A 27031-nucleotide genomic window follows, 5' to 3' on the forward strand; every position below is an offset into this window, starting at 1 on the left:
TTTTTCTTCCCTTTGTAAATTTCCCCCCACACACAAATATTCATTTATGTTAATTGAGCGAGGAGGTTCAGCGCTTCCAGGCAAGGGAGGCAGCTGTGTTAATCCTCCTGCTCAGAGCCACAATCAGCTCCGTGGCTGGTTCAGATAAGAGGGCAGAGTAAAACAACTCCCTGCATGCCCTGCCTGCACTCTGAGCACGTCTCAACTCCCCTGTATTTATATTTATCTGTATATATATATGTGTGTATATATATGTATATAGAAAACCAGCATAGAGCTCTCAGGTAAATTTTAAGGCCACCCAGGGGAGAAACTTTCACAGACCCAAAACTGATAAACTCCTTAAAGAGGTTTTTGAAAGACCACACACCACCCCAGACCATGGCTCACCTGCCAGGGAAACTGAGGCACGGGTGGGGCTGCTCTCTGCCCACCCAGGTTGCCCAAGAGGGGAGGATTTTGGAGGGGGAAACCCTCAAAACCACAGCTTTGACCCCAAAATGCTCAGTCAAAGCTGAGCCATCCCCCAGCAGACCCCACAGCCACCAGGACTCATCCCCAAACCCTCTGGGAACCCCCACCCTGGGCACCACAGCAGAGACAGGGCCCATGACAGTTCTGCCACTTGCTTTTTGTTTCTTTTTTTTCCTTTTCTGGTCTTTTATTTAAGAAAAAAAAAAAAAAAAAGAAGAAAAAAAGAAAAAAGAAAAAAAAAAAAAGAGACACAGTGGTGGGTAACTTTCGATCCAGAAATAATCTGCTGCCAACCTCCACCTGGTGATGCTGGGGGGGTCCCTGTCCCCACATGCTCAGTGCCCATGGGGACAATTGCACAGCCCAGCGTCCCCAGCCTGCCAGCCCTGGTACCCGGGTGTCCCCCCAAGGCTGGGGATGCTCCACACTGGGCTGGGAGATGGGGTGCCCTGGGCTGGGGGGACCTCTTGGGTGAGCCAGAGGGGCTGGGGGGTGCCACCAGCACGGGGGGACCGGGAGGCATCGGGTTATGGCAGTCAGAAGGCACCACACAGGCTGAGCCTGGCCCCGGGCATCCCTGCTGGGCTGGCACTGGGGGAGCCGGGCTGGCACTGGGACACACAGGCCAGGTCCTATTGAGGGTGTCCATGGGGCACTGGGAAGCTCCCACACCACATTCCCATCCCAGAGCCCCATTCCAGCACTGGAGAGGGGGCACAAACCAGTGGCTGCCCCTGGAGGGCCCAGCAGGGCTGTGGAGTGGAGGGGGACCAGCACTGGCCCCATGGCTGGGACAGAGGGACAGGCAGGGTAGGCAGCAAATGGCCCAACTGGTCCCCCCCAAACTGCCCAAGCAGCCAGGGAGCGGGGCACAGCAGGAATTTGGGGCTGGGACACAGCAGGTGATGGGGACAGCAGTGCCCTGGGCCCAATCCCCCCAATCCTGCCTCCCCCAGCATCACCCAAGTGTGGGCAACACCCCAAAAACCACAGGGTGACCCAGCACTCACCTCCAAAATTGTGCAACTGAGTGCAGCAAAGGTTGGGGGAGGCCCTTGGGAAGCCCTCACCCGCCACCTCCCCGCTGGGCTCCGGGAGAAACAGGGTCCCTCCCTTTTCCCAGCCCCTTCCCGGCAGGACCCACAGCCTCCTCCGGCCAGGGCCAATTGCACGCCCTGAGCTGTGACCCCATCTCCTCTATCCCCTCTGCCCCGTGCGCCGGCGGCTGGGGGGCCACGCGTGTGCTGCTGCCTCCCCTGGGACACCCAGTGGGGAAAGGACGAGAACTGAAAAAAGGCCACCCCGGAGGTGCCTTTGGACGGGGTGAGGACGTGAGATGTGCGGAAGAAGGAGCCAAACACGGGTGTCCGGCCCCGGGGAAGCGTGGTGGCGCGGCGTGGCACGGCGTGGCATGGCGTGGCACAGCGTGGCAACCCCTCCCTCCCGCCCCGTCCCCGCTGCCCCTGCGTTAAGCGATCTCCTTGATCCTGCGGATGTAGTTGTGGAGCTCCTCGGGGTCCTGCAGCCCCATGTCCTGGCACACCCATTCCAAGTCCTCCTCATCGGCGATGGGGATGGAGTTGTAGGCCAGCTCGTCCGAGGGCATGGTGGCGAACGTGGTGAACTTCACCCGCTTCCGTTTGGAGGTGGGTGAGTTGAGCGGGTCCTCGCTCTGGTCCCGCGTGGAGCCCCCCGAGGAGCCGTCCCCGCGCCCGTGCACCTGGCTCTGCACGCTGGTCTGCGAGCTCCCACTGCTGTGGTGGTCCCCGTGGCAGCAGGTCTGCACGTTTTCCAGCGGGTTCCCCGGGCTCTCAGGCTGCGGGGAGAGGTCATTGTGAGCCCGCAAGGGCTGCCCGTTGCCCAGGAAGACCCAGTGGTGGGAATGGTCCATGTTGGTCTGGCCTTCCGGCGGGATGCGCTTGTGCCGGTACTTCAGCACAAAGACGATGCAGTTGATGAGGAAGACCAAGATGGCCAGGCAGAAGACGCCCAGCAAGGCGTACATCCCGATCTCCAGGTCCGTCAGCCCCCGCGTCACCTGCACAAAGCCGGTGGGGATGGTAGGGAAGTCCTCGGTGGGGTGAGACGCGCTGGACATCCGGCTGTCCTCACTCGGGTCCGCTTTCCTGTCCACCTCTGCCCGCAGGGTGGTGCTCGCCCCGGCCTCCCCCAGCCCCGGCCTGCTGGACACGTGGTCATAGTCATAGGTGGGGTCCTCCTCGGACCCGAAGTGGACGCGCACAGTGGCCAAGGCTGTGAAGAGGACGCTCTTGCGCTTGGTCTTCTGGCAGCTCTCGCAGATGACCAGCTCCGCCCGCAGCAGCTCCCCCGCGCCCTCGCTCTCCGCCACCACCAAGGGGAACGCCCGGTCCTGAGTCACCGACACCACCTTCTCGTCCAGGCTGCTCACCACCAGGTTGTAGTCCTTGGGGTCGTAGAGGGATAGGGGGGCCGTGGTGCCGTCGCTGTAGGAAATCCAGAGGCTCAGCAGCGCTTCCTGCAGGACCAACACAGGCACCGGTTGCCCAGCAGGAGGCCAGTCCCACCTGCACCCCTTTGTCCGTCCCCCATCCACCTCTCCATCCAATTCACCTTTATCCCTCCATAACCCATCTTGCTCCAACCATTCCCTGGTTTTTCACCTCAGCCTATTCTCCTCTCCATGTTCCCTGTGCTTGCCCAGGCTCAACCCAAATCCCAGATGTGGCTACCAGAGCTGGGCCAGGAGCTGTACAGGATTCCATCTCTCCCCCTTTGTCCCCATGGTTGTGTCCTGTCCCCAGGCTTGGATCACAGGTCTCTGTGAAGGTTTCTGGGGTGTTTTGGGGTCACCAGGGTGTCATGAGGACAGTGGGTGCTGTGAGAGCTAGAGTGCAGGCAGGATTTGGGAGGAGGGGGTTGCACCCCAAGTTCCCCACCAAGCCTGGATGCCCCCCGGGCTCACCTGCTTGAAGAAGCTCAGGGTTTGCTGCACAGAGGTGCGGGCAATGATGGTGTGGCTGTTGCCAGGGCTGGGGTGGAGGGACAGCGAGAGGCTGGAGACCACCTGGGCCTTCAGGTCTGTGATGCTGACCTTCTCCTCTGCCACCGTCACCAGCGTCTCGCCCAGCACTGCCTCCACCAGTGGGGACACCACCTGCAGGGGACAAGGTTCCTGTCACCGCCTGCCAGCCCAGCCAGGCTGGCAGAGGGGGGAAAGGTGGCCAGGGGTACCTTGAAGAGGGTGGTGCCTGGCTCCCGCCCAGCCAGCGTGGAGCTGTCCACCATGTGGGCCACCCGTGGGTCATCCACGCGCATGAAGTCACTGACCAGGTCGGTGACCTCCACCAGCCAGTCTGGCCCCAGCATGGTGACCACCTGGCCCGTGCCCTCGGCTGCCGTGGTGTGGAACTGGGTGAACACCTGCAGCGTGGAGTGCTGGTACTGCAGGGCACAGCCCCGGCTCTGCTTCCGCTCGTCCTCATCCTCCTCGTGCTCGCTGTCCCGCACCGACCTGCGGGATGGATGGATGGATGGATGGATGGATGGATGGATGGACAGGGCAGTGGGTGGGCAGTGCTGCCAAGCTCCCCACACCATGGCTTCTCAGCCCTCCCCCCCAGGAAAGGTGGCCAATCAGGGAAAAACAAGATGTCACCAAAAAATGGTGGCTTCTTGGCAAAAGATGCCCATTGTCCATGAGGGATTCAGGGGATTTAGCAGGACGCAGTAACAGCAGGGTCACCATCATCTCTGCCCACTCAGCAAATGAGAGGACAAGGTATCTCTGCTGGGATGACATCTGGAGGTCTCTAGACTTGAAAGTTTGTCTGTTCCCAGTTTCATCGAGGGAACTTTTAACCAAGGAGGGACATTCTCCACCAACCTCACTGTGAAATTTATTCCTTCCCCATAACCTGTGTCCATGACCTCACCCCTTTCCACCCAAGACCCCTGGGATGCTTCTGTCTCCACCACCTTTGAAACCTCTTCACGAAGTAGCTGAGCAAGGCAATTAACCCATGACCACCACCTCCACCTTGCCTTCTCCAGGCTAGCCAGTGCGGCTCCTCAGCACCCACCTCCTGTCCGGCAGGATGGGCACCCTCCAGCCCTTGACCTGGCTCAGCCGGGCATCCGAGAGCTCGATGTGCAGGGGCAGTTTGGGCACCCACACCGTCATCTCCAGTGGGGCTGACAGATGCTCGTAGGTGAAGGTGACCCGGGCGCTCATGGAGCCCCGCGACTCCTTCCCACTGACGAAGACGTAGTCACAGCTGCTGGAAACCTGTGGGACAAGAGAGGGTGGGAATGGTCCTGTAGGCACAGCAGAGATCCTGGCAGGAGGCTGGAAGAGCAGAATGTCACCCGGCATGAATCTGGTTCATGCTGGCCCCTGGAGCAGGGATGCTCCCTCCTTCTGGAGATCCTGCTCAGAGGGAGGTTCACACCTCATGTCCACCATGCAAAGTGTCCCCTGACCCAGGTCCTCCTGAGACACAGATCCACAGATCTGTGTCCACCGTGCAAAATGTCCCTTCAACCAGGTCCTCCAGCCAGCCCTCACTCTCTCCCACCTCACCAAGAACCTCCACTTGGTGCCTCAGTTTCTCTTTGGCCTCCACACTGAAATGTCCCTGAGCTAGAGGCACCCATGGGTGCTTCACTGAGGTTGCAAATTGCTCAACCTGAAAATTTGCCTCAAAATCTCCTCCAGAGGAGGCAGGGAGCAGAGACCCCTCTCATTCCTGTCCCCACCTGTGCCTTGTTCCCGTCCCTCCTGCTCACCCCAGAGCAAGATTCCTGTGGTCTGAATGAATCCTCCTGTTCCTTTTCTTGCTCCTCCTCTTTTAATTCCCATTTATTCAAATGCCATTAGTGAAATTCACCATAAAATAAATCCATCTTGCAGGGGTGTCACTCATTACCGCCTGCCTGAGCCAGTTAAGGAGCTCAGGGGACACCAGGCCAGCATCTCACAGGGTTTGAGCTCAGCTCACCAGCCAACAGCTCCTTCCCAGCCAGAGTGGCAGAAGACAACCAGAAGGGGATTCCAACCTCTCATCTGCAGCGGCCCCATGGCCCAACCCTGATCCCCTGTCAGGGATTGCATCTGATTTGTTGGATGCTGGAGAAGAGCAGAACCCATTTGCTCAGCCAGCAGCACTGAGCACCTCAACAGCACAGAAGAGCTGATTTCCAGCAGTCGGGAGTCCCTGGGTTCTCTGATGGCTGCTAAAGGGCTGAGGCCAGGCTGTAGGTAGCTGACAGTGGTGGTGACAGCATCCCTGTCTCTGTCCCAGCCTATTCCTTGAGGGCCTCTGGGCAACCAGATGCAGGAACTTTGCATTTCTGAGCCCACAGCAGGGTTTGACTTCTACAACAGCTCCAGGCACCCAATGCACGGTGTCCATGGTCTCCTGGGGCTGGTGGAGGAGGCAGAGCCCTGGTCCTGGGCTCCTGGGGACATCCCTGAGCTCAGGAGGGAAGGGCGATGCAGGAAGCTTTGTTCCTTGTCTTCCTATCAGAGGTACCAGCTCAGCAAGTCTGACAAGACAATCTCATCCGTGGCGAGGCAGCGCCTGAATAAAGATGAGCTCCCAGGTGAATCCTGCAGCAGAGGATCTCTGGATATTGTGCCGTTTATCACAATAAACACGATGGGCTCTGCTGGCATTACCTTGGCTAATAAACCCCCCGGCACCTCCTTCTGGGCACCACTTGCTCTGCAGCCAGGAGGGGGTTGAAACTATGACAACAAAAAATCCCTGCACACCAGGCCTGTCCCGAAGATGGAGTGACTGCAGATTAGCTCGGAAATGAAGCTTGTTCGGGGAAACTTCCCGGATTTATAGCGAGGTGTCAGGAACAGAGAGGCTGAGGGCTGCCTGGGCTCCCAGCCAAGGCACCACTGCCTCCACTGCTGTGGCCAGGAGTTCCTGGCTTGGCACGGGGACAGGCGTGGGATTAAGGGGACACATGTTCTCCAAGGTCCCCAGGAGTGGGGAGAGCCACCATGGCCCTGGTGGGTGAGCAGGGTCCCTGAGGATTGGTCCCATTGGGCTCCTGAGGGGTTCTCCAGGGGATGTGGAGGGTGGGGTTCTCAGAAGGGTCACGCACAGGTGAAGTTGAGCACCTCCCACTCCCTGTGTGACCCTCCACAGCCCACAAGACCACCACCCATTTTAAAAATAGGGAGTGATTTCCACACTACCCTGAGTGGTGATGTCCTCCTGTACTCCTTTGTCACCCTGTGTCACCACAGAAGGGGATGAGCATGACAATTCCCACTCACGCTTTCCCACCACATCCTTCAGAGCCACATCCACACCAAGCCAGGACAAATTCCACGTTACACAAGAGAACAACCACCAGGGAGCCACCCCAGAGCGGGGAGAGGCAGCTCCCCAGCCCGCCCTCACGTTAAATTATTTACAGTAACAGATAGCACATCCCACTCCGTAAGCTGTGATTTATGGAGCAGGTTTAGAGCCCTGACACCGCAATCATACTCCCCGATCTCAGCAGGTAACTGAGAGCTCCCTCAGAAATGAAGCTCCAACACAAACACCAAATAACTCAGCAAGAAATTGCACAGGGCTCCGAGCGGGATGAGAGCCGGGGCCGGAGGGCTGCTCCCTGCATTATTCATCCCAGCTCCTGGGCATGTGCCTGCTCCCCCCAGGTCTGGGGACAGAGTGTCAATAGATTTATGAGCAGAAAGGCAGCACATTAAACAGTTTAAGTGTCTTGGAGTCCATCCTGAAGTGTATTATTGCTCCAGTGTTTTATCACACTGGGGAGGACTGGGCTCCATAAATTAGAGCCAGTCCTTTAAATCCCACGGATCTGAGTTTTAGTCAAGAACTTGGGTAAGCACTTTGTGGCACTGGATGTCCCCCATGGTGGGTGACACAGCCCCATGGAGAGCAAATCCCAGCAGGGACAGAGTTGTGCCATCACCCCTGTGGCAAAGAGGACAAGGGGCTACGACCCCCTGGAGAATCCAGACCCCTTCCCCGCCTCTGCCCAAGCCAGCAGAACATGGAAAGGGAGAGCTGGCTGGGTGCATGCAGGGAGAGGGGTGGGAGGTGTTTGGGAGAAGGGAATGATGTCTGGGGGCGGATGGATGGATGGATGGAAATGGTGGCAGAGTGACACGGGCAGGTGGGCAGATGGATTTATTCAGGGATGGAAAAATGTATACGGATGAACAGGGATGGTGGTGGGAAATTGGAGGGTTCAAGGATCAGGGGCTGCCTCGGGGCTGGGGCAGGGAGCCTTTGGCATCGGCCCCATCAGCACCTCTCCCACGTGGATCCGCCCCCTCAGCTCCTCTTTTCCCTCCATCATTCCCGTCTCACCAGTCCCCTGATCCAATGAGGACATCAATGTCACTCCAAGGCCCGAGTGCAGGCGCTGATGGGGACGTGCAGCTCAGCCCACAGTGACAATATTTCCCCTTATCAGCACTAAGTGGGATAACCCACAGTTACTGCTGCTGCCTGCTGCCAGCGTGGGAGCACCCCGTGGCCTCGCTGGGGACAGTGACAAAGTGTCTTGTCCTTCTCCCAGCAGACGCCAGGGAGAAGCTTGCACAGACTGGAGCCACCAAGGGGTTGACGCTTGGGCCCCAGCCCAGGGTGCTGTTGGGGCCAGCACTCCTGGAAGAAGCTCAGCCACTTGTGAGGGTCACAAGACCCCCTCCCCACACCCACCTTGATGATGTCCTCGTTGTTGGACTTGCACTCCACCATGGCCGAGACATCCACGATGACGCCGCTCAGCTCGATGGCAATGACTTTCACGGGAATGGCCACCGTGCGCCCCGTCAGGATGGCTGTGTTGATGATCTCTGTGTCCTGGGGGTGGCATGGAAAGGTCACCATCGTGTTAGAGGGCAGAGAAGGACCTCGGTGTGGGTGGGATGGATGGATGGATGGATGGATGGATGGATGGATGGATGGATGGATGAGGGATGGATGGATGGATGATGGATGGATGGATGAGGGATGGATGGATGATGGATGGATGGATGGATGAGGGATGGATGGATGGATGGATGGATGGATGGATGGATGGATGAGGGATGGATGGATGGATGGATGGATGGATGGATGGATGGATGGAGGGATGAGGGATGGATGGATGGATGGATGGATGGATGGATGGAGGGATGAGGGATGGATGGAGAGCTGCTCTAGGGCAGGTGGTCAATCCCTCAGGGGGTGCCAACCCCTCAAAGCAGGTAACAACTGAGGGTAGGAACCTGCTCACCATGGCCAGGGGCACGATGGCCCTGATGTCCCTCTGGATGACTGTCAGCTCTGTGACCACCTTCTCCAGGTCGGGCGGGGGGTTGCGGCCCCGGTAGTCGATGTGCCACATGATGCGGCGTGTCACCGACTGGCTCGTGAAGTTCTCCATCTCGAAATCCAGCTGCATGATCTCAGAGGAGGAGTCCCCATCCCTGGGCAGGGGGACAGGAGGAGGGGACAGAGTGAGGTGTCTGTCCCACGTCCCACAGATGCCCTAGGATAAGCACCAGGCCATCAGAGTCCCCAGCAGGTCTCCTTGGTGTCCCCAGGCTGCCAAGGAGGACTGGCAGTGGGTGCCACCCAAACCCAGCAACCCTGAGCCCACCTCTGCAGAGGCTGCTCTGATGGGATCCTGCAGATTCCCATGGGAATCTCCCTGGTGGGAGAGAGAAATGTTTTTCTCCACCTCCCCCAGCAGGACAAAAAAACCTCATCAGCTCTGCCAGGGCTGCTGGGTGACATCACAGGGTGGGCGTGTGGCCTCGGGGGACAGTGGGTGGCTGCAGGTGCTGGCCCTGTCTCCCTGACTCCATCTTCCCAGAAGTGTGGGTGGATTTACTGCTCCTGCCTGGACACTCATGTCCCACAGGTCAGATCCCAAGTGTCCCACACCCAGAGCACTCAGAAATGACAAACAAGTGTCAACACATGAGCTCAGTCCAAGCTGTTGACTTTACAGGCCTTTCCAAGGGGATCTCATAGGGAAACTGAGTCACGGGAGAGTTTAAAGCCCAGACAGCAGGTGGGACAGCACTGAGCTGGGACACAGGACAGGGCTGTCCCCAGCCTGTGAGGGAGGATGGGCAGGGGACAGGGGAGAGGACAGAACCATCAGGGGAGAACAGCCTGGAACCATCAGCTCAGCAAACACACACAAATTAATATCAGGGCTGAGGACAGGAGGACACAGAGCTAAAGGACAGGGAGTGACCTCTGGGGTGTCCCCAAGGCAGGGTGGAGAGGATGCCAAACCCAGCACGTGGTGACAGACTAAGGGGACAGGTTGGTGTCCATCTGCATCATGGCTTGGACACAACCCCACGGCAGCAGCATAAATTATTCCTACACCCCATCCCTAAAATCAAACCTCCCCAGACCTGATCCTGCCCTCCCAGCTCTGCCTCTGCCCTGCAAATCCTTGGAGTGACTCAGGGCTCAACCCTGCCCCAAGTCAAACTTCACTGCTCCCCGAAAGCTGAACACCCCTGGAGGAACCCCCAGAGCCCCCACAAATCACAGCACTGGTAAAAGCCCCCCAGAGCCAGCGAGGAGGGGAGGAGAAGTGAAATTCCAGTGGAAGGGAAGCCAGGACTGGCTCCAGTTTCACCGCAGAGCAGCAGCAATTGAGAAGGTCCCATCGATCTGGGGATGCAGGGCACAGCTGGGTTCCTCTCTAATCAATATCTAATGAGTGACAGGGAGCAGGGAGAGAGGAGAGCAAGAAGCTGGAGCTGCTCCAGGCCACAGCAAGCCCTGATCCCTGCTCCCTTCTCCCTGATCCCACAGCAGCCGTGATGGGCTTTGCAGTGGAGCTGATCCACAGGGAACTTGTGGGGTGTTCCTCTGCCCCAAGGCAGCTCTGGGGTTCAAGGGTTGAATCACCAAAGGCCACAGGGTCTGAAAAGCAGATTTGGCTGCTCTTCCAATGCCAGGAGTATCAAATCCAGCTGGGAAGAGGCAGGTCCAAAGGTAAAGCAGAGCCAGAGGTGGTGTGGCAATGGGATTCCTCACTGTGGGCTGCCCCGAGGTGTCCCAGGAGTGCTGCCAGGCCCAGCCACCACCCTCTTCTCTCCCCCAGCATCATCTGCTCGGAACAGACCAGAGCCAGGCCGCCCACTTTAGGGGAATAATTTAGGATGCAGCTGCTGGGGTGTAAAACACCCCAAATTGGCCATTCTGACCCCAAAGCTCAGGGCTCACAGCCCCATCCTGCACAGCCAGCGCTGCCAAAAGCCCCCAGAGCCCCAGCACAGCAACTCCTCTGTTTGCACAGCCCGGAGGGCAACACGGCTTGGAGTCATTCATCCTCTCCATTCCGTTAATATTTGATGGAGTTGTTTGTCTAAAAGGTGATTGTAATCACTTTAAATTCCTCCCCCGTCTCTAACCTTTGCAGGCTGATTGGAAGCGGTGCTGGCAGCGGGAGAGGGGGAAGGGGGAGAGGATCCTGCTGCTGGCAGCTCTGCTCTCTGTGCTGTGGGGTGGGCGTGCAGGGGACAGGAGGCTGGTGGCCCTGGGGACACTCCTGGATCAGCCATGGAGCCATGGGTTTGGATGCTGTGGGTGCATTTTGGAAGCAGTGGGATGGGGTGAAGGAAAATCTGCTCTCCTGGGAAGAAAGGGGTTCTGCAGAGCTTTGGAGATCACACCAGAGCAGGCAGAGCTGAGGGGCTCTTTTTTCCAAGAGTCTGGCCCCAGCTGTGCTCAGTTTTGGGGTGGGGGACAGAGATGTGGGCAGATTTCCACCACAGAGGACAGGAATGGCTTGAGCACATCCAGTTGCTTTAACCCAGCTCCTGGAGACACTTGTGTCCCTTTTCCCAAGGCACGGTGACAGAGACATCACTGTTGTTTTCCAGCACTTCCGAGTCTTTCCTGCTGCTGTTTCTGACCCCGTGCCCATCCCCGTGTCCTGCCAGTCTCACATCTCCCCTTCTTCATGCTGAGAACCCTCTGAGGTCTCAGCTTGGCTTTGTGGGTCCTTTCTCCTTCAGATCATTCTCAATTCCATCTCCAAGGCTCTCCTCAGCTGCTCTGAGGCTTTCCAAAGTCCCAGGAATGTATGAGCATGGCAGAACTGCCTGTCTCAGGTGCTGGCTTTGATCCTGCTCCCCATCCAACACTCATCCATCACTTTAGAGCTCAGAGGGGACCTTGCCTTGCTCCCCTTCCTTCCCAGAGGAGACACCAGGATAGACAGCAAAGAGCTGCTGCTTCCCACAGCATTAAAACTTAATAAAAAAAATCAAAATTCTTCCACCCCAGACTAAGGAATCTTCTATAGCTTCACAACTCAGCCCTAAAATCCTCAGTTTCCCCTGCCAGCACCCAGGTGACACTGCAGCCACCCAGGGAGAACTGCTCCAGGCCAAATCCCAGCACTCTCCTGGCATTCCCAGAGGCGCAGCCCTTACCTGGGCCCAGCCCCGTCCACCCTGGACACGTCGACGGTGGCAGTGGAGTGTTTGCCACCCGTCAGCAGCTCCGAGCTCACCAGCCACTGCTCGCTCCTGGACTTGGTGCTGAGCAGGTTCACACCTTTCTTGGCCTTCACCCTGCAGAGATCACAGTCAAGGGTGGATCCTCACCCTCAGGCACTCCTGGATCCCCTAGGATACCCTGCCATGGCACCGGAGGAGTTTTTCCCCTTCAGGCTGTGGTAAGCATCACCCAGGCTGGCAGCAACAGCCCATTCCAGCTCCTCTTTCATGGCATTTTTTTCCCTCCTCACTGCTCCAGTAGGATTTTGGACCCACCCCAGCCCCAGTGCTGACCCCAGGGCAGTAACATCCCTGTGGCATTGGGCATCCCTGGGGTGAAGGACAGGGGAGCCTGGAGCACCACATCCCCCATTCCAGGGGCTCCCTGCTGGTCCAGAGGCCACAGGGACACTTGCAAGTGTCCTTTGAAGAGGTGTGTCCAGGGCTTGTGTGCCCCTCTTTGGGGACACGCAGCGATGGGGGTCCCCTCTGCACACCTGCCCACACTGGGGTTCTCAGCACCTCCTGCCCCTGCTCCCACCTGGTTCTGGGGCAGGAGGAGGGGATATTGGGGACCTCCCTTGCTCCACAGCAGCCCCAAGGCCATACCACACCTTGTCCCCAAAGTGGCTGGGAATACACCCACAGCTGCTGGCAGGATCCCAGTGCAACTGGGAATGCTGGGAGAGCAAAGGCAGCAGTGCACAGTGCCAGGGCAGAGATGTCCAGCCCTTCCCTTTCCTGCGGGAAGCTCCCACTGCAAACCCACATTCCAGATATTCCAGACCTGCTCCAGCCTCCAGCAGATCCTACAAACACCACATCCTCCCCACCCACTCCCTCCTTCCCACAGCTGCTTTTCCACAGCCACCCCTTGGAAAAAAGGAGGGGGAGCAGCCCCAGGGCCACACCTGAGGGTGAAGTGCTCCACCGTGGAGTTGGCCATCAGGTAGAGGAGGATGCTCAGCACCTCCCCTGGCTTCAGGGGCTTGTCGGGCAGGCGGATGAAGACGTTTCCATCCAGGTGATGCTCCTGCAGGGCGGGCCCGGGCGGGGGCTGCAGGAGGCTGACGCTGCCGATGCGCAGCAGCGGGTGCTGCGTGGGACCCTCGGTCCGAGCGCCGCCGGCCCCGCGGCGAGCGGCCGCGTCCCCGAGGCACTGTCCGGCGCCGTCGGGCGCGTGCAGGGTGTAGTACAGCTCGGCCTGCTGGCTCTCCCCCGGCACCACCTCCAGGCTCTCGGGGCTCTTCCTCCTGCCCAGCGGCACGGCCGAGGGGCCGAACCAGGCATGGGGCAGCTCGGCCTGCACCAGGCACATGGCCAGGCTGCCCCGCAGCCGGCACGAGCTCTTGAGCTCGCGGGCGTCACGGAAGGCGTGGAGCCGCACGCAGGGCAGCCGGTCCGTCACGTCGAAGTCGTCCCAGTCCCGGCCGGCCACGTAGAAGAGCACTTGGACCACGGGCTGGCTGGCCACCAGCCGGGGCTGGACGATGAAGGCGCGCACCTTCCAGTTGACGGTGAGGCGGTCGGGCACCTCCAGGGTGCTGGAGGGCTGCAGGTGCTCCTTGGGCAGCACCAGCCCCGTGCTGAAGGGCCCCAGGGTGACGTTGAGGACGGGCAGCTCCTTGGTCTGGAAGACGACGAAGGGCTCGGAGCGCTGCAGAGGGGCGCTGCCGTTGCCCGCCGGGCTGGCTCCCAGCTCCTTGAGGAAGAAGGCCAGGCGGGTGTTGGACAGGCGGTAGCTCACAGGCAGCAGGATGGCACCAGGGGGCTCAGCGGGCTCGGGGCTGGGGACTGGGCCCTTGGCGTGGGCTGCAGAGGGGAGGGAGAGTGCAGGTTAGCATGGGGCATCCCCTCTGGAACAGCTCCTGAGCAGGGAATGCTGAGCCTGGCACAAGTGGAGCAAGGAGGAGTTGGAGTTCCAGCCCCTAAACCTCTGAGAAGGGCAGCAAGAGCCTGGCTGGGTTTCTGTCCCACAAACCAAAAATGAAGAAGATCCCGGGACCTTGAGCAGGATTGTGCCTCCTGATGGGTGGCAGCAGCCTCACCAAAGCCACCCTCATGGGATAGGGTGTCCAGGGTGTGCTGAAGGCACATCCAGCCTCGTGTTGTCCCTGGGGAGCCCAAAGCACTGGTCACCAACCCCAGCACTGCCTGAATCAGCACAAATCCTTCTACAGAAACAGGGCTGGCTTCATCCCAGCGCCCTCCCTGCTTCCCAAGGCACGAATGCTGGAGTTTCTCCAGAGCCTCATGACCAAAAGTTACCAAATCCAGGTTAATTTTTGGCTGGCAGATCCCACCACATATTTGTTATTATCATCAAGACTTTCCTTCTTCTTCCAGCTCCCAAATCACCCAGGGAAGGTGGCTAGACCAGCCCCCAGACCTGTCCTGTCCCCACACCTGCCTTAAGGGTGGTGTCACAGCCAGTCTGTGACCTGTCACCCACCCAGGGGTGTCACCCACACTCTGCTGTCCCCATGTGATAAAGCTGGCCCAGCCCAGACCAAATTTCTCCAGACCTGGTGGAAATGTGACTCAGATGATGTTGGTGCCACTTTGTGCAAACCCCAGCAGCGCCTCGAACCCTTCAAAAATCCCCTTTTGTCCTTCATTTTGATCATCCTTTCCTAAAAAAAACTAACTCCAGGACTGGCAGAGCAGGGAGCCCCTGCCAGCCGAGGGACAGAGCTGCCCGAGCCCCTCGGAAGGATCCGGTTACCGCACTGCAAGCAGAGGGAAAACCCATGGAAATCTTCCTGGGAAAGTCGGCCGGCACCCGGCACGCGTTGTGCTGGCAGCTGCGGGAGCCTGGAAGACATCTCAAGGTCTTTGCCTTCTCCAGCGGCTGCCAGGAATTCCCAGAAGGGCTGGATCCCCCCCGCTCCCCTCGGCTCCCCGCCAGCCCCCCGCATCCCCGGTTGCCGGCTCTGATTGCAGCCGCTCCCAAGCGGCTCCCGAGCAGCAGAGCCCAAATTACCGGTGTCAAACGGCGAGGAAAGGTGTGGATGTGACGGCTCCGCTCCCGGGAATGACTCAGCCCCCTTCCCCACGGGGGCTTTGGAGCGTGCCCGGACCCGGAGGATTTTTCCAGCCCTGGAAGCGGGCCCAGCCGCTTTCCTCGGGGCTCAAGGGATGCAGGAACCCCCGGCCCAGCCGGGGAGGTCTCTGCTGCGGGGCACAGGGGAGTTAAGCAGCTTAGAGGGCTCATAAAAGGATTAGCACTGGATACGGGACAGGCAGAATCCACATCCCGGGATGGGAGCTGTCCCGGAGCCAGGCAGAGAATTCCAGGGGCTGTGGGAATGCTGGGGATGCTCTGCCACAGTTCCAGCACCTGCCACCCCATCCCGCTTGCTCTGCCTGTTTTCCCGTCTCCCAGAGAGCCAGGAGCTGCAGGAGAGGTGCTAAACCCTGGAAAGCACCCACGGGTGCCCCTCTGCTCAGTGATGCCAGCGCTGAGGGGCTTTCTGCCCTCGTGATTCATGGAAGTTTCTTTCTGCTGTGAAAGATGAAGGTTTGCATCCTCCTGCCATCCCCAACAAGTGGAAAAGGGGATTTTTTTTTTCCAAGGCATGAGATTATTTGAGGAAAAGGATCCAACAGCTGGAGTGACATGAGCTGGACCCACTTGGGTACAGGGAAAAGGGCTTTGCTTAATTCACACTGAAACAGCATCAGACTGCAGCCCTTCAAAATCTCCGGGGTTCGCAGCAGGATCAGGACATTTCACAGGGAAAACCCACCCAAATCCCACCCCACTCAATGCCCAGCACAGCCCCAAGCAAAATCCATCCTTGAGGTGCTGCAGAATTTCTGGTGTCACCCTTGAGTGGGGGACAGGAGAAGCTCTGTGCCAGCCCGGCGAGCACCCAGTGCCTGCAGTGAGGGGCACCCTCTGTCACCCACCCTCTCTCACAGGGTTTGGGTTCGATTTGTCCCCTCCAGCACCCAGCTCCTCCCTCCTTCCGTGGGGATTCTCTGATGGATAATGAGGGCTGGCTGTAGCAGGACAAGGAAAGCCCCTCCCAAACTCGTTTTGGTGCTGCAATGGGGACACGCAGGGTGGCCCTGTCACCGAGCCCTGCACCCCGGCCGTGCCAGCTGGGGCGGGGACAGGGCCAGGCTGGGCTGGAGATTAATGGGATGGCCATGATTAGTTGAGCGGCGGCGGATTGGCGGCACCCGGGGAAGCGATTTCCTTCCCAGACAAAATGCATTTAAATGATGCTCTAATCTGTAGCCGGGAGGGGACGGGAGCGGCGCCTCCCTTCCCTGGCCCTAAACTCATCCTGCCAGGACAGGGTCTAACCCAGCCTGGAATCACAGCCACAGGGACGGGAAGGAAGGAGAAGGGAGGCAGGAGGTGCGTGGAGCTGTGGGTGCAGCTGGTGGGCGAGGAAAAGGGGGAATAAGGATAAAGAAAACAGGAGGGAGAATAAAGGATGGATGGATGGATGGATGGATGGATGGATGGATGGATGGATGGATGGATGGATGGGTGGATGGGTGGATGGGTGGATGGGTGGATGGGTGGATGGATGGATGGATGGATGGGTGGATGGATGGATGGGTGGATGGATGGGTGGATGGATGGGTGGATGGATGGGTGGATGGGGGCCACAAATGGCTGGACAGCAAGAGAACAGCTCCAGGATGATGGAAAAGGGAAGGGAAGGGAAGGGAAGGGAAGGGAAGGGAAGGGAAGGGAAGGGAAGGGAAGGGAAGGGAAGGGAAGGGAAGGGAAGGGAAGGGAAGGGAAGGGAAGGGAAGGGAAGGGAAGGGAAGGGAAGGGAAGGGAAGGGAAGGGAAGGGAAGGGAAGGGAAGGGAAGGGAAGGGAAGGGAAGGGAAGGGAAGGGAAGGGAAGGGAAGGGAAGGGAAGGGAAGGGAAGGGAAGGGAAGGGAAGGGAAGGGAAGGGAAGGGAAGGGAAGGGAAGGGAAGGGAAGGGAAGGGAAGGGAAGGGAAGGGAAGGGAAGGGAAGGGAAGGGAAGGGAAGGGAAGGGAAGGGAAGGGAAGGGAAGGGAAGGGAAGGGAAGGGAAGGGAAGGGAAGGGAAGGGAAGGGAAGGTCCCAACAGCTCAAGAGATGAAAGAAGGGTGCTTGGAAGGAGACAGGAAGGATGGACAGACACCGCAGCTCAGGAGACTGCAGTTCCCACACCACTGTCCCCAGTCCCTGCCCCATTTCCTTGTCACCTCCGGGAGGGGAGGTGGCCTCACGTCCCCCTCTGGCCGGGTCTGGGGGACAGAAGGGTTAAGCCCTGCCGGCTGGCTCTGCTCTGCAGCCCTGCTGCTACTGTGGTGAGCGGGATTTACAGCACCTGACCTGCATTCCGGGTTTATTGGGCCGGCACTGAGGGGCCCATATGGCCCTTCCACCCCGGCAGCTCAGCACCGCCAGCTCTCCTTGCCCGGCCACATCCCCCCTGGCCCGGGGGCTTCCCGAGCTCCCTGGGCCGAGGAGCCAGCCCCAACCCCACAGCGGGACTGGGGGCATCCCCTCGGGAAGCGGGGGTGACCTGCCCAAATGAAAACACACAGCTGGTGACCCCTTTGTGGAGCCCCACACCTGCCCTGACAGATGTGCCCCAGGCATGGGGACAGATGGGCCGAGCTGCTCTGCCTGCCCGGGAGGGCACGTGGGGACAGCGGCAGCACCCTCCAGCCCTGCCTTAAATCCCAGACCTGGGAAAAACAGCACCAAAAGGCCCTGCACATCCACCCAACATCGGGTTTAGGTCATCAGCAGCATCATCATCTTCTTCATCATCACCATCCCCACTCCTGGTGCAGAGGATGCTGGGCTCGGCCACCCTGGTGGAGAGGAGGCTGATGGACAGCCTGGATGGAGCCACCAGCTCAACCACCTTCCCCTCCTGCCCTGAATCCCCAGAAAACAGGGCACAGGCAGAGCCTCTCCATCCTGCTGCCTCCATCCCTGCTCCCACCTGCTCTCCCGAGGCTGGAGACCCTCCTCCTCCTCCTCCTCCTGTTCCCCTGCTCCAGAACCAGCAGCAGAGCTGAGCTCCAGCTTAGCCCAGCCCCAGCTGTCAGCCCTCGGGATCACTGCAGCCACGCTCCAGGGGGGAATTTGATCCTGGCTTATCCCGTGGGACACAGCGGGGGCTCCCGGGGCTATATCCCCACTTATGGGGGGGAAAGCACACAGGGAAAGCCCTGGAGAGGAGGGAGGGGAAGTTTGAGGTCAGCCCAGGAGGGTTCAAAGCTCTCTGGATGTTAATGAGTGGCACTGGGGGCTCAGAGGATCGATGGATGAATGCAGGTCCAAGGAATGTGGGAGTCCAGCCCCAGCTCTCATAGCTCCTGCCAGGCTCCCATGGCAGTCCCAGCTCGGAACAAGGCGGGAGAGCTGTCCCTAAAGCAGTGGCTTGAGCTGCCATAGTGATAAAGCCACCCGCAATGCCCGGGGAGGGATGGAGGGGGTGTCACTGTCCCTGCCAGAGGGCTCCACCCCGGCTCCCAGCCCTGCTCCGGGCTCCTGTGGAGGGGTTTTGGTGCCCACCAGTCCCCAGGACCTCCAATGCCCCTTATCCCCAGCTCCAGTGCCATTCCAGGGTGACAAGGTGATGATTTTAGCCCTGAGCAGGGTGATGAGAGCAGGACATGCCCAGAGGAGTCAATGGGGTGATGGATCCCCCCAAAACCCCGAGACCCAGGAACCCCCAGAGAGGACATCCAGCCTGGCTATTCCCCACGGGACACCAGCAGGGACCTCTCACTTCCCTTTGCTTCCACCCCTGAGCATCCTGTGGATCCCAGGCCAAGCCCCAAAATCTGCTGCTTCAGCCTTTGCCACCCCATCCATCGGGACCAAGCACAAAGGGGAAGCAGGGGTGGCAGCAGCCCCAAATAGCTGGGATGTGCCACATCTGGAGCTTCTAGAGATGCCCCACAGCTGGAGCTCCCACATCTGGATGTTCCCACAGCTGGAGGTGGTCCCAGGGAAGGGTCAGGCTCAGACACCTCCCTACCCCTCCTGGGAATCCCTTCCCTCCTCATCCCGCAGCACCGACCCCTGCCATCCTACACTCCCACCCCAGTGGTGTCAGCACCTCCAAACACCCTAAAAAACAACAAAAATGGGACAAAAGAATCCTCCAGGCCTCCACTCAAAACTCAGCCAGCCCAAACATGTGCCCCTCTCCACTCCACACTGCCAGGCTAAAAAACTAACAAACAAACAAAAAAAGCCATGAATTAAATATAAACCAAAACCAGAAAACACAGAGAGACCCCTCATGGAAACCTCCAAAACATTCCCTGCAGGCAGAGCCTAGGAAATTGGTTTTGGTGACATAAATGACAACAAGCTCCCCCTTCCCTCTGATGCATCCAGAGCCTCCATCTCCAGTCCCAGCTAATTGGAACTCAATTAAGTGAATAATTGTTACAAATGTGGAATCACCTTCCCCTGGCGCACGGCGGGGAGAGCGTGGGAAGAGCAGGATGCAGGGATGCTCCTGGATCTGTCCAGGAGCCATGGCAGGGATGAGCTGGGAATTCCCATGGCACTGAAGCTAAACTGCTTCCAAAAATCAGCCTGGGGTAGGAATTGAGTGGGAGCGGGATGGGATTGGAGTCCTGGAAAGAGCAAGAGTGGATTCTCTAATTCTCTAACACAGGGCTGTGCCTGGTGGGCTCATTTCTTGTAGATCTCTAAGATTTCTCCCTCTCCCAAAAGTCCAGCCTGGCTTTTCCATCAGCAGGAGCAATAAAATCCAATAACAGTGGTGGGACATATCCTGGGACTTTTTTGGGGGGGAGAAGCAGCATGGAGCAAAAGGGAACCATTCCAGCAGTGCCAAGGGCTGTGCTTCCCCCAGGAAATTAATAAGAGGGAATAAACAAAACAGGGGGAAAAAACCAACCAACCAACCAACAAAACAAACAAAAAAAAACCAATCCAGAGACCTAAAGGAATAAATAAATATAGCCTAAATGGGATGTGCCGTGCAGAGGCACAGCCTGCCATAAATTCCTGGAGCCAGCAAGGCTTTTACACGGCAGCTACTTTAGAGCAATTTCCACAAATCACGCAAGGGACAGGCTGGGGGACAGGGAGGAGAAGGCCCTTCCAGAGGAGGGAGAAAAAATTAGAAATTAATTAAAAAGAGGGGGATAAAAAAAGGAGAGAGAAGTGGCTGATTATGAATGTCCAAAAAGCAATGGGAGGGGAGATACCCTGGGATAAACGGGGCAGCCCCAGAATGTTCTGTGGAGCTGCTGGGCTGAGGGAGCCCCACACTGGGAGCAGCTTAGGTGGCTTCTCCAAAAATCCCCCCTGGGAAGCCAGAAATGGGAATCAGGGACAGCAGCTCTGAAGGGACAAGCCCCCAGCACCCCAGGGACACCCCCAAGGCCACGTGTCCTGCTCAGATCAGCCCAGATCATCCCCTCTCCATCCCTTCCCAGCAGCGCCAGGAGCAGGAACATCCCCCCAGCACCCTCTGAACACGGAATGTGCCCCCCAGGCTGCCCTCCCCAGCACTCCAGGCTGTGCCCAGCAACACCTTCCAGAATGATTCCATGCCAGCTCATTCCTTTCCCTCTGGTGGAGCCAGATTCGATTCCAGAGGCACCCATGGGAAATCCAGCCCCAGGTCTCAGGTTTGGGGTCCAACAGCAGCCCCAGACCCCCAAAAGCAGGGCTGGGAACTGGTACCAGCTCAAACACAGCTGGAATTCTTCCCCTTCCCTTGCTCCAGGAGAGAAGCTGATCCCACAGCCGCACCGAGCTGGCAGCAGCAGGGATTGCATTTCCAACCTGATTTATCTTCCTGAGCAAAACCACAGCTTTTCCTTAAAGGAAAATAAATGAAAAATAAATTTGTTCTCAAGTTTTGCCAGTCCTGGGGAAGAGCTCAGAGCAAACCCAGACTCCTGCAGGGGACGGGAGGTGACAGCAGCACGTCAGGTGGCAAAGCCACCCCAGCAGCACCTGCTTGGGCTTTTAGGGAAAATCCAGGATGACAAATATTATCCAGGTGGTGGGAAAATGCTCACCAGAAGGTGACAGTGCCTTCATCAGAAGATTGAATTGGCCTTGCTGGTGGTGTCCTCCCCAAGGCCAGGGCAGAGGTGAGGGGGGACGAGGGACATGGGACAGGCTAGGAGCAGCAACAGGTCAGGGAACAGCTCAAGGAAAAGGAAGGGAGAGGAAGAACCTGAACATCCTGAGGAAGAACCTCTGCGTGCCAGCCCTGGGGTGCTGGTGGCACAGGTGACAGCCCAGAAATCCCCCAGCCCAGCTGGTGCCTCCCCAGGGTGGGAATGGCTGGGCTACCCCCAAACATGGCTGGAGGAGCTCCCAAATTCCAGTTAGGGGAGCTCCAGCCTGGGAAATGGGCAGCAGGACTGCCTCACTCCACCCCACTGAACCATTTCTCCTTCTGCCACCCCTCATCCCCACAGCCACCCCTGGGGTCCCCAGCCCCACCCCAGGAGCAGCCACCTCCCTGCCTGCCTGCCCAGGGGGCTGCTCATTAGCAGAGCCATGTATTTAACAACAAATATTCTGATTAGATTAGCAAGAATGACCTTTTCCAGATGGATGGGACGCTCCTGCGGTGGCAGTGACAGGCACCACGCGGGAGGGGACACCCAGCAGCTCCCACACACCCAACACTGGCTTGGCCAGGCAACGTAGGAGCCAAAAAAATCAGGATGTGCTGTCTAAGCAGCCCTTCCCTCACCCATCCGCCCCAGGGTGATGCCACATCCCCCTGACTCCCTCCACAAGAGGGTCTGGAGCTGGGATGTGCTGATGGAACGCTGGGGATGCTCTGCAGGGATCCTCAGTTTTTCCTTTATTTTGTCTTTTTTAGGATGCAGAGGAGCTGGGAGAGGGACCTCAGCAGCTGGAGTGGTTTAAATAGTAGCACTTCAAAAAAATAAAAATTCTCAAGGAAATAGCCATGTTTCCAAAATTTCCTGAGCAATCCTCAGCCAGAGGGTGCTGCCACCCCATCCCCTGCCTCAGTTTCCCCCAAAAGGACAGGTCTGGATGAGGACCAAACCCTGTGGCTGGTGCTCTCCAAAATCATAATTCAGAGGATCTCTCTCAGCCCTTTCCCTTCCCTCAAAAACACCAAGAGGGCAAAAGGGGGAGAAGAAAAGAATTTCCCAGGGGGGTGCCCAACTTCACACCCCTAAATCCCAGCATCAGGCTGGGATTTCAGATATTGGGGTTTGAGGGAGCTGAAGCAGACCTTGGGGCTGCACATGGACACTCCAGAGCCAAAATCCAAAAGGAAAATCCCTGCACTTCCCCCTTTTCTGTGGCACCAAAGGTAAAACTTGCGCCAGGTTTAGCCCAGCTCAGAGGCCAGGTCCTCTCCCCTCACCTGCCTGCCAGAAGTCCTGTTGCCCCTTCCCTGCTCCTGGGAACGCTCAGCTGCTCCCAGCCCAGCCCAAAAGCCGGCCTGGGGGCTGCTAACCCCGCAAACCCCGGGAGGCTGTTCCCGGGGCACACTGCCGCTGTTCCCTGAGCAAAGCCGGGTGCAGGTTCCCGGTTCCCGGTTCCCGGTTCCCGGTTCCCGGCAAGTTATGGCACATCTCCACCTGCTGGTCTGAAACCCCGGAGCTGGGAGCCGCCGAGAGGGACGGGCATGGGGCTCGGGGTGTGTCCCCCGCTGGCTTTGGGGTGTCCGGGCTGGAGCCCCCGGCAGGGATGGAGCCCTGGAGCACCGTCCTCATCCCCCGGTTCCATTGACCTGGGGTGTGCTGGGAGCCAGGAATGGGGTACACGCACAGCCCAGCAGTGGGATGGGATGTGGGATCCAGCACAGGACCCCAAACCTGCCCGGAATGCTGGGACAGGATAACCCCAGCAGAGCCTCCAGGCTCCTTTGGCAGCAGGGAAACTGAGGCACACTGCAGGGAGCTGAGGGAATATACAGAGTCCCGATTCAACCCTACAGACAGCTGAAATCATCCCATAAACCCATAAATCCCCCATGCTGCATCCCAACAGGTCCCAACACCACTGCGCTGAGCAGACACCACCAGCATCCCCCGCTCCACATGTCCATCTGTCCATCTGTCCATCCTGCGAGCCCTCAGGGCCACCCTGGGGCCATCCCACCCCGGAGATGCCAAAAAAAAAAACCAAAAAACCAAAACAAAAATCCCATTTCTGGAACAGCTGATCTGGGGCCTCGGCCAAGCAGCTCCCGGGGAGCGCAGCAGGAGCGAGGCTGGCACGGAGGGCTGCTCTTAAATAAAAAACAAGGGGAAAAGGGAAAGGGGATGAAATCCTGCAAGCAGGAGAGCAGGGCACTGCTTCCCCAGGGGCTGGCCCCGCCGCCAGCCCGAGCGCTGGAGAACCAGGAGCTCTCCGCGGCTTTTTCCGGCTCCCTCCGAGATCTTTATTTGTCCACGAAAGGCCAGCGAGGGCAGCTGCACGTCCTGGAAGGGGAATAAAAACTCCTGGCAGAGGTTTCCCTTTCTGTGGGCACGGGCAGCACGGCCAGCCCTGGCACAGGCCACCCTCGCCCACCTCACGGTGGCACCGGGGACCCCCCAGTGATGGGGACATGGCATCCCCCAGCCCAGGGGACAGATCCAGGCCTGACCCACCGGGCTTGTGGGGTCCCAGCAGCAATGGGAGATCAGAAACCCCCAGGAGAGGATGGGGAGCACGGGGCACGTCCAGCCCCTGCAGCAGAGGCCGTTCCCCATGGATCACATTCCCACAGGGCTGCTTCCCACAGCCCAGCCAGACAGCTGGATCTGATCCAGGGAAATCGGGCAGGGGGAGATCCTGCTTCCCTCCAGGCTGCCAGAGCCCTGAGCTGGTGCTCCCAACGAGCTCTGCCTGCAAAGCCTGCCCGGGGAGCACCCCAGGAGCAGTCTGGGGTGGGAACAGGGAGCTCTGCCGCCCCTAAGGATGCTAAGGAAAGTTGTGGCTCCACAGCCTGGAGCATCCCTGCTCCTCCACTGGCTCTGAATTTCCAGGGTGGAAAACCCCTTCCAGCCCCCATCAATGCTCCCAATATCCCCCCTCGTCCTTTTTTCACCCCTCTTCAAGCTGCTCCAAGACCCTCGGGTGCTGCAGATGCCGAGAGAGCCCTGCCTGAGCTCCCGAAGTGCCTTGGCGGTGGGCTGCTGGTGTGACACAGAGCCGGGCACGGTCCAGGGATCCCTGCAGCTCCTGGGGGGATCACCTGAGCCAGGCAGTGTCCCCAGGACACCCCGAGCCCGAGGCCAGAGCCAGGTGCCCCCCCAGACTGCGACCAGCCCCAGTTTTCCGCTTGGCCAGGCCGGGGAAAGCAGCTTTGGCCGGGACTCGATTTTAAATGGAAAGCATCCACAAAAATCATTCGTGGAAACCAGCCCCGTGTCCCTCAGGGTGCGTGACCCCGCGCTGGCCTCGCTGGCCCATGGCAGCCCCGGCAGCAGGTGCTGTCACCGGGGCAGGCCGGGATGTCACCGCAGCCCGGCGGGGGCACGGCAGCGGTTGGGATGCGGCTCGGGATAAAGGGGGTGCGGGGCCCCCAAACCTCACGGGTGGGAGAAAGAGAGAGGGGGATGCCAGGGACTGCACCCCCACCCCAAAATGCTGCCACCTGGGCAGAGCTTGCCCAGCAACTCGGCGCAGACCGGGGAAGTGTCTGGCTGTGGGTCTGGGGGATCAGCGAGTGGATAATAGCGGATAAACCCCTGATCCTGCCGCGAAAGCAGCTCTGCATTAGGGAGACAAGAGTCGGGGGGGCCGGGGGACGCCCCCTCGCCGCGTGTGTCCCCCTGCCACCCTGCAGGCAGCCCAGGCTCAGCCCAGCCCGCTGCCAGCGCTCACAAGCACAAGCTGTCATTTTATTAAGCCAGGAATAAACTCTAATCTTCACCCATTCGGCTTTGGGGGCACGGAGAGAGCCAGGGAGGGGATGGCCGTGGGAGGGGGGACCCAGGCGGGCACGGAGGGGCAGGGGGTGCCCCGGGGGGGGACAGATGGTGCAAAGCTCCGTATTGCAGGCATATATAATATAGAGATATATTTATAAATATTGCCCCCCCCCATCTTCCCCGGTGCCAGCACTTACCGGGGAGCAGTAGGGAGCAGAGGCAGCAGAGCAGCGCGGCCGGTCCGGGCAGCATCTTCTCCAGAGAGGCCATTGCAAGGTGGGGGACAGCCAGAAAAAGCAAGGGGGAGAAAAAAACCCGAGGCACCCCAGCGGCGAAAAAAAAATGTAAAAAAAAAAAAAAAATAATAATAAAAGGAATCCAAACCAAGCACCAAAAAAACCCGCAGAAATCCCCCTAAATCCAACCACGTGCGAGCCGGGAGCAGCAGCCAACGGCGGAATTTGGGGAGGGGGGGGAACCGGGTCAGGTTAGGGGGACTCGGCTTTGCCCCCCCTCAGCTCAGCGAGCAGAGCACCCCATCTCCGGTCCCCCACCCCTCCCCACCCCGCACCCCAAAGCTGCCGCAACCCCCCCCAGTGCCTGCAGGGCGGCCGGGGGAGCGCCCAGCCAGCGGGGGAGGGTCCCCCTCCTCTTCCTCCTCCTCCTCTTCCTCCTCAGGAGCCGCGAGCGGGGGGAGCAGAGCACGTGGAACCCCCTCCCGGAGGCAAAAACAGCCCCGATGTGCCGATGGAGGATGATGCTGCAGGGTGCGGGTCGCCAGCCCCCCCTGCACGAGAAGAAAAAATCAGAATTCCAAGCGCTGTTCTTCCAAAGAGGAAAAAAAATTGAAGGGGGGGGGGGGAGGAAAAAAAAAAAAAAAAGCGGAATTAACGCGCTCCCGAGGAAAAAGATAAACAGGCAAAAAAAAAAAAAAAAAAAAAAAAGAAAACAAGAAGACCGTAACACAAAAACCACAACCCAGAGCCGGGTGAATAATTAATCCCAGGCAGATGCGATTAATCGGCGGCAGGAGCAGCTCGGCGGCGGAGTCCCCGCATGCGAAGGCAAAGTTTGGGGGGGTGGGGGGGGGACACCCCGGGGCTCAGCGCTGGCAGCGGGGGGACCCCGCCAGAAGCGCTCCAAGGAGGGGGTCCCCGCCTCCCCCGCGTCAAAGACGGGGTGCCCCCCCTGCCGCCCGCAGATGGATGCAGACAGGGGGTGCCGGGGGCTCGGGCAGTTGAGGGGGGCTCTGCCGCGGCCCCCCCGCCTGTGCCGGGCCGGGCTGGGCGCTCCGGTGCCCGCTCGCCCGGGCCGAGCCGCATCGGGCTCCGCTGGGTGCCAGCGAGGGGAGGGCGGCAGGGGGAGGCGCCTTCCTCCTCCTCCTCCTCCTCCTCCTCCTCCTCTTCCTCCTCCTCCTCCTCCCGCTCCCCGAGCCCCCCAGCCGCCCCCACCCCGAACACCCCCGGGGGTGCCCGGCCCTGCCCCGGGGGGATGAAAATTGGGGCGCTCCGAGCCCTCCTGGGCAAAGCTGAGCGCGGAGAGGAGCAGCCGGGTTTGGCCACTTGTGGCCCCCCTGGCGGTCCCTGTGCCACACCTGCAGCGTGTCCCCTCGGTGCCACCCGGGGGGACCAGCTTTGTCACCCCTCCCTGCGGGCTCCGCGCACAGGCTGCGGGTATTGGGGACCCCCTGTGCCCCCCTGGGGCAGGGGATCGGTCACCTCTTCCCTCCCTGGTGCCCTACACACCTCGGCACATCCCGGGATCGTCTCCTACAGGGCCTGGAGATGCTCCCAGCGCGGCTGGGAGGGATTCCCTCATCCCGGCTTGCCGGAGCCATGGGAGAGTTGGCTTTTTGGGAATGCCACACTCCCCTCAACTGCCCAACGGGAATGTGAGAGCATTTGGGGGGTGAGACCCCATTCCCACCATGGCTGGCTGCGTTTTCCTGCCCACGCCAAGCCCAGGTGCCTCCCCTCTCTCTGCTCTGCTTCCATCCATTCCCTCATCTCCCTTTCCCAGGAAACGTCGGCCAGCACGTTCCTCCTGGCAGCCTCATTCACCGTGGAAGTGCACAAGACATCTCCATTAACGCCAAAATAATTCACGGCAATTAATGGGATTGACCTTGAGCGGTGACAGGAGCTGAAGATGGCCCCGGGAAGAGGCAGCTGAGGAGGAGGATGGATCCCCCCA

General features: G+C 59.3%; 1 protein-coding gene across 1 annotated transcript; it reads right to left on the reverse strand.

The window, feature by feature from the left end:
• Positions 1-864: 864 nt before the first annotated feature.
• TMEM132E (transmembrane protein 132E) lies at positions 865-26193 on the reverse strand. Its single transcript, XM_068210321.1, has 9 exons — positions 25036-26193; positions 12883-13783; positions 11906-12046; positions 8731-8923; positions 8172-8315; positions 4536-4741; positions 3688-3967; positions 3419-3610; positions 865-2971 (listed from the first exon to the last, which is right to left on the reverse strand). Exons 1-9 carry the CDS (start codon positions 25106-25108, stop codon positions 1943-1945), a joined length of 3159 nt encoding a protein of 1052 aa, XP_068066422.1. The 5' UTR covers positions 25109-26193; the 3' UTR covers positions 865-1942.
• Positions 26194-27031: the final 838 nt, after the last annotated feature.

This window comes from Anomalospiza imberbis, chromosome 20 (assembly GCF_031753505.1).
Source record: "Anomalospiza imberbis isolate Cuckoo-Finch-1a 21T00152 chromosome 20, ASM3175350v1, whole genome shotgun sequence".
In the NCBI taxonomy this organism is placed as follows: domain Eukaryota; kingdom Metazoa; phylum Chordata; class Aves; order Passeriformes; family Viduidae; genus Anomalospiza; species Anomalospiza imberbis.

Bases quoted from the DNA above. Each gene is read 5' to 3' on its own strand.
- TMEM132E (XM_068210321.1), bottom strand. From the start codon at position 25,108: ATGGCCTCTCTGGAGAAGATGCTGCCCGGACCGGCCGCGCTGCTCTGC. The intron at 4,742-8,171 runs GTGGGTGTGGGG...CTTGTCCCACAG, and splicing joins ACAACGAGGACATCATCAAG to GTTTCCAGCAGCTGTGACTA. The intron at 3,968-4,535 runs GTGGGTGCTGAG...TCCATCCCGCAG, and splicing joins CCCATCCTGCCGGACAGGAG to GTCGGTGCGGGACAGCGAGC.